Source organism: Gracilinanus agilis, chromosome 5 (genome assembly GCF_016433145.1).
Source record: "Gracilinanus agilis isolate LMUSP501 chromosome 5, AgileGrace, whole genome shotgun sequence".
In the NCBI taxonomy this organism is placed as follows: Eukaryota; Metazoa; Chordata; class Mammalia; order Didelphimorphia; family Didelphidae; genus Gracilinanus; species Gracilinanus agilis.
In genome coordinates this window covers 288093183-288104460 of record NC_058134.1, presented here as the reverse complement: position 1 = coordinate 288104460, position 11278 = coordinate 288093183, and the positions used below count along the sequence as shown (strand labels likewise).

The window sequence follows — 11278 nt, the reverse complement described above, 5'->3', positions numbered from 1 at the left end:
ATGAGTCAGCAAGGAAACAGGCATTGGCCTCCTGCAGATGCCACAAACATGTGGCCTTCAATCTGCAGTATGGGAGGCAGCTGGGAGGATATTAGATTGATAAAGACTAATTGTATTTTTATTTTGAATATTTTCCCATAGTTACATATTTCCTGCCCAAACCTCCCTAACCCCTGTAGCCAACACACAATTCCACTGGGTTTTACATGTATCATTGATCAAGACCTAATTCCATATTATTGACAGTTGGACTAGAGTTATCGTTTAGTGTCTTCATCCCCAATAATATCCCCATCAGTCCATGTGTTCAAGCACTTGTTTTTCCTCTGTGTTTCTCCTCCCACAGTTCTTCCTCTGAATGTGGCTAGTAAGATTCTAGATGGACAAGACAAAGCCCTGTGCAACCCACACAGCTATCATTGTTGGTAGAGGGCATACACAAGGCTTGAAGGCTTTGGAGGAGACAGGAAGCTGAACTGGAACGGGGAGGTGGACTCCTAGATCCCTTTGACAGGTGCAAAGTCCCTTCTTAGGAGCCTCATCCTCATAAGATAACCTTATCAGGGGCCTTGCGGGCCCCCTCCCTCAGAGAGGACTTTAGTCTACAGTAGTCACCTAAGTTGCACAGACGCTGACTGGGGCAGGTAGTGTGAGGGAAACCACTTTTCCACTCACACACATCATGGAGCCAAGTGGGGCCCAGCTCCGGAAAAGAGACAGGTTGGGAAGGGAACAAGGGAACAACTCTCCCCTCAAAGGTGAGTCTCAAGTGAGTACAGTACAGGGCCGCTAGAAGGCTCAGTGGCTAGAGAACCAGGTCTGGAAGCAGGAGGTCCTGGGTTCAAATATAACTTCAGATACATCCTATCTGTGTGACCCTGGGCAAGTCACTTGACCCTTATTACCTAGCCCTTATTGCTCTTCTATCTTGGAACTGATACTTAGTATTAATTCTAAGATAGAGGGTTTTAAAAAAAAGCACAGGAAGCCACAGGATGGGGGCAGGAGGACAGGGACAGGGAAGGAAGTGGGCATTCTGGTACTGAAAAGACTAGGTCACTTCAGTCCTTTTGGCTATTCTGGAAAACCAGAAGGTTCTAAATAGTTTCAGACTTTGCCTTACAGAGCAGAAATACCCAATATTGATGTCTTTGTCCAGTCAGTCTGATGCCATCTTTTCGTTGTCCTTGAAATCCTGGAAGGGAGTTGAGGGGAGTAAGAGGGAGAGATGGGGATGGAGAAAGGATCAGTGTATATGGTGAGGCCTCCCTAGGGCCACAGATAGTACAGTCTGGATATTTCCTACCCCTTGGATGTGGCCAACGGCACCTCCCTCTCCTAGAAAGTACCAAAGAACATGGAATTCCGGACCTGGTGCAATTGACAAGGCATATGGAGGTGAGTGGGCTGGAGTGAGGATAGAGGAGAGGTCAGAGAGAAGATGGCCAAGTCAAAGGTTCAGTCAGACAGGTCCTGAGGTGAGAGGGAAAGGATGAAGACTGGTAGAGGCAAAGTTAAAAATCAGGGTACGGTCATGGGTCAAAGGTCAGTAAAGTGTGGGGAGTAGGGGTCAAGGATCCCGTAGTTTTGACACAGGGTCAGAAGGGGGGGAAGGGAGAGGATGAGGGCCCAGAGTTGGACTACAAGTCAGTGAAGACAAGGAAATGAAGGATCCTGGGGTGGTCTGCTTTACTCTGCCTTTAAGTCCTTTAGGCAGTGAAGGCAGAATTGTTGGAGCAAGCCCAACAGCAGCTGTCTGAGTTGTTTGATCGGGCCATGTGGGAAGCTGTGCAATCCTACCCACCTCAGAGGTGGGACCAAGCTCCAGCCTCCCAGGATTCCCCAAAAAGGTAAAGGACGGAGGGTCCAGTGAGACTGATGGGGAAGCCAGGACTCTCCCGTTCCAGAGAAAATGAGCCATCCAGCCCTTTACCCCAGCATGGCACTGATTGCCTCTTGAATCTCCTTCCTTCTGCCCCTTGTTCTCTGGAATTTCTCTGTTCCCTGTATGTCTCCATCCAGAGCCCGGGAACCATTCCTGGAGAAACAGAAAGTTTTCATCCACCGCAAGTCACTGCTTGAGTGAGTCGGGGTGAGGGCAAGAGGCAGAGGTGGAGGAAGGGGATGAGTGGAACTGACAACTAGGAATCCTGCCCTCCAGACTTTGGTGGACCAAGGAAGATGGGCTAGGTCTCAGTTTCCCCTCAGGAGAGGAAGGGTTATAGAGGAAGGGGAGGGAGGGATAGCAGTATGAGATACGATTGAGTCAGGAAGGGGTTTGGACAGACCAATGACTGAGCTCCTCATCCCCGTCCAATTCTGGTCCTTCCAGCGAGTTGATGGAAGTTGAGCATTTTCGAACCATCTATCATGTGTTCATAGCGGGATTGTGTGTCTTCATCATCAGCACACTGGCCATAGACTTCATTGATGAAGGAAGGTAATGGGTGCTCTGTGTCCCTCTTAGCCTACACCTTCATAACGTGCCCCCTCCCCAACACCAACCATCCCAACTCTTCCATAGGCTGCTCCATCCCCTAGCTGAATCCTGTTGTTTTCAAGTTTTCCATGAGTGAGATAAAGACCAAGACAGAAACAGAAACAGAGGTAGACAGAGAGCACAGGGGCTAATTTGGCTGGGGAGAGGAGTAGGGAAGAGTCCCAGATCTTGGAGATGATGGCTTTGGTGGGAAAAGCACCTGGATCTCAAGTCCGGAGATTTGGTTAAAATCCTACTCAAATCCATGGGCAAGTCACTATCAATCCATCCACAGGCACTTATTTTCTTTTTAAAATTCTTATCTTCTATCTTAGAATTGTCCCAAGAGTGGCAAGAGCCAGGCAATCAGGTTTGAGTGATTTGCCCGGGGTCACACCGCTAGAAAGCATCTAACAGCTGAGGTTCTAATTGGTAGAGATAAAAAGAAAGTCAAAAAACATTCCCTGCCCTCAAGGAGTTCACAGTCTAACTAGCAACTTGCAAACAAACAATTGTGAATAAACAAATAATCTCCGGGACCAATAGGAAAGAATAACCCTGAGGCTGGGAGCGGGGTTTCTGGACCATGGGGCAGGTCCAAGGGTGTACCTGGGGTCCAGGTCCTGTCCCGGCTCCCCAGAGAGGAGAGAATCAAAGATGGCAGCTGACCGGAGTGTACCTTTCCGGTATCTCCTCTTTCTCCCCCAAGGCTAGTGCTGGAGTTTGACCTCCTGATCTTCAGCTTCGGACAGCTGCCCCTGGCCTTAGCGACCTGGTTGCCCATGTTCCTCTGCACACTCCTAGCCCCGTACCAGGCTCTGCGGCTTTGGGCTAGACCCAGGGGCCAGGGGACCTGGTACGCGGGGGCGGGGCTAGGGGCGGGGCTTCTGGCCATCCAAGCGGCGGTGTTGGGCGCCCTCCCGGTCCACGTGGTCCTGGAATACCAGCTGTCTCCTGCTTCCCGCTGCGTCCTAGTCTTTGAGCAGGTGGGGGCGGAACGCTGGGCGTATGGAGGTGGAGCGGGGGAAACTGGGGGGGAGGAGGGGGGAGGGAATAAGGTACCAGAGGGCTAGTTAAGTCTGTAAAGGAGCGATGGGGCCAGCCTTGAGAGAGAAGAGGAAGAATAATGAAGTCGGCTCAGAAATGGCCCAACCAGTGGAGGGACGATGGAGGCTGCTCCTGGAGACTGATTGAGCGACGCTACAGACCACCCAGTTCTGACCTACTATACTCTGCCATCTTCCTCCCCTGCCCTTCCCCCGGTGTTCTAGGCACCGCGGGGCCCCGAACAAACCAAAAACTGGGGATTTGGGGTTGAATCAGTCAACCAACCATTCTTAAGGGATTATTGCGTTCTAGGCACTGTCCTAAGTGCTGGAGCTGTCCTCAAGGAGCTTTCATGGCGGTAGGGAGATAGAATCCGCATATACTAAATACATTAAGATTTAGGTTGGGGGGGGCAGCTGGGTAGCTCAGTGGATTGAGAGCCAGGCCTAGAGACGGGAAGTGACCTTGGGCAAGTCACTTGACTCCCGTTGCCCACCCTTACCACTCTTCTGCCTTGGAGTCAATAGACTCGAAGGTAGGGGTTTAATTTCAAACAAACAAACAAACAAAAAAAAAATTAGGGTTGGGGAGAAGGCAGCAGTACCTTCAAGGTTAAGGAAAATTTTCACACAGAACATGCAGATTAAGTAGAAATGAAAGGAAAAGAGGGACTCTGAGACACTGAGGTCCGCTGGGAGTGCACAAACGCTAGCCAAGAGGGACAGCCTGTACTAAGAGCCAGAGCCCAGGGAAGGAGATTCCTGGATAAGGAACAGCCAGACTCCTGAGTGTACGAAGAGGAGCCATGTTTAAACAACTTGGAAAAGAAGCCTGGGGCCAGGTTCTAGAGGGCTATAAAAATCTCAGGAGATCCTAGCGGCAATCTGCAGCTACTGGAGCCCTGAGTAAGAAAGGGCTATGTGTGGCCAGACTGAACAGGAGGAAAAATCCCTTTGATGGCCATAAGGAAATAGAACATCTAGAGACAGGGAGGCTGATTGGGAGGCTACAGGTGTACTAAAGTGGTGGCCAAGTGATCAGAAAGGGAAAGAGAATAAGAATTGATATAAAGCACTTTCTATTTTCCCCCCCAAATTTTCAGACTTTTTTTTTTCAAATATCCTTTGATCTTCACAACACTCCTGAGAGGTTATTGTTGTTCAGTCATTTTTCAGTTTTGTCTGACTCTTCGTTACACTATTTGGAATTTTCTTGGCAGAGATCTTGGAGTCATTTGCCATTTCTTTCTCTAGCTCATTTTACAGATGAGGGAATTGAGGCAAATAAATTAAGGGACTTGTCTAGGGTCACACATCTAGGAAGTGTCTGAGGCCAGATTTGAACCCAGGTCCTCCCAACTCCAGGCATGGCACCTATCTACTGTACTACCTAGCTGCTCTACAAAGAGTTTTTAACACAGACATTTAATACTTTCCTACTTCTTATCTAATTTCCCCCTCTTGTGGGAAGCACAAGGCTGGGTATGTGTGACCTGGCTTCTAGTTTTGGATGAACCAATCATTCTTTTCATGACTCTGGACAAGTCCTTTCTCTTCTTTCAGCCTCAGTTTCCTCATCTGCAAAATAGGGACAATACTCCTCCTACCTACTTCATGGAGTTGTTGTGAAAATCAAATGATATCACAGATCCAACAGTAAAGTGCTCTGAATGGATTGTCACTATTCTTTGAGACGCATATTCCCTTTCCTAGCCCAGGGTCTTGCATGTATTAGGTGTTCAGTAAATATTTGTTGAATTCAAACTCTCTTTCCAGTTTTAATATAATATGACCCTCTCCACATTCCTCCCCAGCTCCGGTTCATGATGAAAAGTTACTCTTTCCTGAGGGAATCCATGCCTGCAATCGTCCATGCTAAAAGAGGTGAATCCTTGGATAGCTGTATCAGCTCTGCAGCCCCCTCACTACCCGCCTCCCTGAGACTTCTGCCCCATCTTTCTTCTTCCTGACCAGAATCAGGTCCATCAATGCTAAGAGGGCAGACACATGGACAATGGTCTTAGCTGCATCTGCTTAAATAAGGATATGAGCTCCCTCACTGGGCATTAGCTGGCCCTCTACCTTGTCTTGGAATTACCACCATCATTCCGTTTTAATTTTTAATTTAATTTTTAATTTTTTTAAACCCTCACCTTCCGTCTTGTAGTCAATACTGAAGAGTGGTAAGGGTAGGCAATGGGAGTCAAGTGACTTGCCCAGGGTCACACAGCTGGAAAATGTCTGAGGTCACATTTGAACCTAGGACCTCCCGTCTCTAGGCCTGGCTCTCAATCCATTGAGCTACCCAGCTACCCCCTTGTTTTAATTTTTTAGTAGAACCAGTGCCCTCTAATCTTAGAATTAATTTTAATGCAGAAGAGTGGTAAGAGCTAGACAATGGGGGTTAAGTGATTTGCCCAGGTTCACACAACTAGGAAGTGTCTAAGGCCAGATTTGAATCCAGGTTCTCCTGATTCCAGGGCTGGTTCTGTATCCACTGTGCTACCTTGCTGCCCCATAAGGAATTGCCTCCAGAAGACCCCCATGAAGAAAAGACAGAATTGTTGGTCAGAATTGTTAGGAAGATAACATTGGGCATGAGATAATAAACAAGATAGCTTTCCTATAAAAGGAAGGAGGAATGGCAGTGTGAAAACCAAAGGGTACCCTGGGTAGAGCCACACCTGACCTCAGAAGACAAAGGGCCTTCAGGCAAGGGGAAGGGACTTCCACAGGAGAGATTATGAAAAACAATATTGGTTTCCTTGGAATAGACATTATTTCTTACATTTTTCCCCTACAAGAGTCATTCTCTTGTGCCTCTGGGCCCTTATCCACCTTCCACCTTGTCCCCAGCTGGCCCTTGTCCATCTCTCCTCTCATTAATCAATTAGGACCCCTTTGCTCCATCAACTCAGCCCTTCTTTCTCACTTTGCCCCTGTCTCCATCCCTCCAGGTGAGGGGACCCAAGCTCCCAGTTTCTCCAGCTACCTGTACTTCCTCTTTTGCCCCACACTCATCTATAGAGAGAGCTACCCCAGGTAAGTTTTCTACCCTGCTCTGAGTGCCCAGTCCCACCCAGGGCCCTGTCCCTCGTTTATTTATTTATTTATTTATTTATTTGCTTGCTTATTTATTTATTCATTCATTCATTCATTTATTTATTTACTCATTTATTTATCTATCTATCTATCTATTTGTTTGTTTATTTATTTATTCTTTCATTCATTTATTTTATTATTATTATTATTTAAAAACCCTTACCTTCCATCTTGGAATCAATATTGTATATTGGTTCCAAGGCAGAAGAGTGGTCAGGGTAGGCAATGGGGGTCAAGTGACTTGCCCAGGGTCACACAGCTGGGACGTGTCTGAGGCCAGATTTGAACCTAGGACCTCCTGTCTCTAGGCCTGGCTCTCAAACCACTGAGATACCCAGCTTCCCCCCAAAGCCCTGTCTTTTAGATTTCCCCTTCTCCCTGGAGCCCTTGGCCCTACCTGAGGGCTCTGGATCCCACCTTCTACCCGAAGGTGCCAGATGTCCCAGTTCTCCATCCCTCAGGTACTCATTCCTTCCCATAATTGAGCAACTGAAGGACAGGGGACTCGAGGAGTCCAAAAGTAAGACTTTTTGAGGGTCTGTGACACTACCCCCAATTACTGCTCCAGGACACCCCATGTCAGGTGGAATTATGTGGCCAAGAACTTCGCCCAGGTCAGAGGATGGGAAGTGATGGAGGGGGTAGGAGGGAAATAACCTGTTGTTAGGGGGAAGGGGAGGTAGTAGATAACTGGGTGGAAAAAGGCCTGGTGGGAACATTGGGCAGAGAAATGGTGGGGGGGGGTCAGGGAGAAAGATTCATAAGCTGGGGGTAGTAGTGAAGTTTAATATTGGGGATGTGTGGATGCTAGAAATAGCTGCCAACAGTGTCCTGTGCTTCCACCTTCTCCCCAGGCCTTGGGGTGTCTGTTTTATGCCTGTTTCATCATTGGCCGCCTCTGTGTGCCTGTCTTTGCCAACATGAGCCGTGAACCCTTCAGCACTAGAGCCCTGGTGCTCTCCATCTTGCATGCCACGCTGCCCGGTAGGTTCATCCTAGACAATGAGAGATACGGGATGCTGCCCTTCCCTGGCTTGAATGGAGGGGTTGGATTTGGCCAATGTGGGTTAGTTCTGAAAACTGAGAAGATGGCTTTGGGCATGAGATCCTGACGGGCTGCCTGAGGGCTTCTCCCAAAGGGGAGATGGAGCAGCCTAAAGGCAGACGGGGACCCAGGGCGTAGTCAGGCTGGACCTCAGGTGGAGATGGGTGTCCCAACCTCTGACCTGGCCTCTTGCCATTCACTCTCCACCCCCAGGTGTCTTCATGTTGTTGCTCATGTTCTTTGCCTTTCTCCATTGCTGGCTCAATGCCTTTGCTGAGATGCTCCGGTTTGCAGACCGAATGTTCTACAGGGTAGGTAGAAAGAAGGGGAGAAGGAAGGAGAGATGGAAGAAGCATCACCACTAAGTGAAGCATTGAGAATGCTCTTCTTCCCCCCAAAAGACTTCCCACCTTGGTCATCCTTTTTACCCCTATTAGGAGTATTGATGAGCCCTTAGAACACATTTCACAAGTCAGGAAGCCCAGAGTTTGAATTCTGCCTGTGACACAAACTAGCTCTGGGATCCTTATTCTCTTAGTTTTCCAGGATGTCCCGAAGACTTAGTTATTAATAGCTCCTCTGTGGAGGGAATTTCTGACACGTATACAAATCAAAGTGAAAGAAAGAAAGAAGATTCATTCTCATACTATGCTAAGGCTTTCTCCCTAATTAAAAGGACAGCCATGTGATTCTGTAGACAGAGCACCAAACCTGGAGTCGGGAGGACCTGACTTCAAATCTTAGCTGTGTGATCTTGGGCAAGTCACTTAATCCCATTTGTTAGTCCTTGCCTTACTCGTTACTAGGACAGAGAATAAGGGGTTAAAATAAAATAAAAGTACAAAATCCCACAGTGAGAAGTAAACTATTATCAAACTTTATTAGTAACTGACACCTTAGTGTAAATTACTTTGTCAGATTTTGTTTCTTTCAAATTAAATTAAATTAAATTAAATTGCTTTTATTTTATTCCACATAAATTTTCTAGAAGTTATATGATCCAAATCATCTCCCTCCCTTTTCAGGTCTTTTTCTAAGAGCAAATTTATTGTGTTTTTTGTAAGAGATTTTATTTTCCCAATTATATGTAATAACAATTTTCTACCAAAGTTTTCTGAAGTTATGTGATCCAAATGATCTCCTTCCCTTCCCCTTCCTGGAGTTGGTAAGCAAAAATTTTTAAGGCCCTTACCTTCGGTCTTGGAATCAATCCTGTGTACTGGTTCCAAGGCAGAAGAGTGGTAAGGGCTAGGCAATGGGGGTTAAGTGACTTGCCCAGGGTCACACAGCTAGGAAGTGTCTGAGGCCAGATCTGAATCTCTGGGCCGGACTCTCTATACACTGAGCCACCTAGCTGCCCCTACAGGTAAGCAATTCAGTCTGGGTTTTTATTATCATGCAAAACACACTTGCATATTGGTCATTTTCGTGAGAGAATAATAATGCAAAACCAAAAATCCAAATAAACTAAAGGGGAAAAGGTCTGCTTTGATCTGCATTCCAAATCCAACAGTTCTTCCCCAGGAGGGGAGACAGCATCATTTGTCCTCCTAAGTCACCTTGGAACTGTCTACAAGCAAATTTGGATAGGGAATGCTGGAGGGGACTCACTTCCTTCCAGCAGCATCTGCAGAGAAAGGGGAGGTTTTGCCCATTCCACAGAGATGGAGGTGGGGAGAAGGGAGGATGGGGGGAGGTTCTAGGACCTGGAGAATCCAGGCAGTCCTTGTTGGCACTGGGGAGCACTAAGATGGAATCAGAGTGGATAAAGTGATCAGTATTGAGCATCCTGGCCCCTGACGCCTGCCCTCCCATCCTCAGGACTGGTGGAACTCAACATCTTTCTCGAACTACTATCGAACTTGGAATGTAGTGGTCCATGACTGGCTCTACAGTTATGTATATCAGGATGGACTTCGGGTAAGAGGGAGCCCCAAAACTCCCCATCTCAGACCTTCTGAGAGATCTCTCCATGTGCCTAGCTAAAAAGGTTTCCCTGTAAGCAGCCAGGGAATGAGATGTACTTCTTAACTTGACCTTCAACTTTCTTAGACCCTGTTGACTTCATCTATAAAATAAGAGGATTGCAAATCTGCTCTCAGACACTTCCTAGCTGTGTGACCCTGGGCAAGTCACTTAACCCCCTCTGCCTAGCCCTTACCGCTCTTTTGCCTTGGAACCAATATATACAATATTGAGTCTGAGATAGAAGATAAGGGTTAAAAAAGAAAAAAAAAGTTCTCGTGGGGAGAGGGCTCAGGGCAAACAAAGAACCTTGAACAATGTTTCAGGGGTTCACCCCTCTTCCCTCTCTCCCTCTGCTAGCTTCTGGGTATCAGAGCCCGAGTGCCAGCTATGCTCAGCGTGTTCCTGGTCTCTGCGGTTGTCCATGAATATATCTTCTGCTTTGTCCTGGGATTCTTCTATCCTGTCATGCTGATACTCTTCCTCTTTGGAGGTAGGCAGGGCTCCTATCTGATCTCTGATGTTCTCTGTGGCATCCTTGCCTTTGGTATACCACTATGGTGGGGGCAGAGAGGGGAACAACAGAGATCTAGAGTGATCAGGAGTCTGGGGAGATCAGCACCCAAGTCCTCCTAGATACATGGGTCCATTCAAACCTATCCATGGTTTGAGGAGGCAAAGTGCAGTAAAAAGATGGCTGAACTCAAAGGACTTAGGTTTGAATCCCAGCTCTGCCAGGACCTTGCGTGAATTATTTCACTCTCTTTGGAGTTCAGTTTCCTTATCTATAAAAATGAGGGGGGTGGAGAGGATTGGACTAGATGACTTCAAATGTTGCTTCCAGCTCCAAGATTTGGAATCCTATGACACATTCCAAATTCATAGCTCACTGGCCCCCACCGCCATATTTCTTTTACCAGACAATCAGAAAACACCAATTCAAAGGAAGGAAGGGAAATGGATGGGAATAAGCATTTATATAGAAGCTACTATGTGCCAGGCCCTTTGCTAAGTGTTTTTACAAATATCTCATATAAAAATACTTAAGTGCTTTTATTTATTCCCATTTTACAGCTAAGGAAAGTGAAGCAAAAAAAGTGAAGTGACTTGCTGAGGGTCACACAGTTAGGAAGTATCTGAGCCTGGATTTGTCCCACTCCTAGCCTCAAGCTTGGAGCACCCCTTCTCCTTACTCCATGGGGTCTCTCTGCCTCCAAGTCCAGCTCTCCATCTCCTATGCCACTAGCTACCTTGTACAAATGAAACATTAAAAACAATAGTTGGGACAGTTAGGTAGCACAGTGGATTGAGAGCCAAGTCAAGAGTTGGGAGGACCTGGGTTCAAATCTGGTCTCAGATACTTCCTAGCAAGTGGGCAAGTCACTTAACTCTGATCGTCCTGCCCTTCCTGATCTTCTGCCTCAGAATCAAGTATCAATTCTTTTTTTTTTTAGTTAATTCATCTTTTTTTATTTTTTATTAGACATTTATTAATATTCGTTTTTAATCTGTTTACATACTTTATGCCCCTACTTTCCCCTTCACCCCCCCCCCCCCCGCTCTCCCCCCACCCATGGCCAAGGCACATTTCCACTGGTTGTAACATGTGTCCTTGTTCAGGGTCTATTTCCCATTCATGTC

At 47.0% G+C, this 11278-nt stretch overlaps 1 protein-coding gene across 1 annotated transcript in view; it reads left to right on the top strand.

The window, feature by feature from the left end:
- Positions 1 to 682: 682 nt before the first annotated feature.
- The window catches only part of SOAT2 (sterol O-acyltransferase 2), a 20457-nt gene continuing 9861 nt past the window's right edge, over positions 683 to 11278 (top strand). Inside the window, exons 1-13 of the mRNA XM_044679243.1 lie at positions 683 to 758; positions 1343 to 1398; positions 1714 to 1850; positions 2023 to 2082; positions 2333 to 2440; positions 3189 to 3465; positions 5340 to 5409; positions 6483 to 6567; positions 7196 to 7241; positions 7482 to 7611; positions 7886 to 7983; positions 9494 to 9592; positions 9998 to 10130. Coding sequence (XP_044535178.1) covers positions 683 to 758; positions 1343 to 1398; positions 1714 to 1850; positions 2023 to 2082; positions 2333 to 2440; positions 3189 to 3465; positions 5340 to 5409; positions 6483 to 6567; positions 7196 to 7241; positions 7482 to 7611; positions 7886 to 7983; positions 9494 to 9592; positions 9998 to 10130 — 1375 coding nt within the window. The remainder of the gene's footprint in view (positions 759 to 1342; positions 1399 to 1713; positions 1851 to 2022; positions 2083 to 2332; positions 2441 to 3188; positions 3466 to 5339; positions 5410 to 6482; positions 6568 to 7195; positions 7242 to 7481; positions 7612 to 7885; positions 7984 to 9493; positions 9593 to 9997; positions 10131 to 11278) is intronic.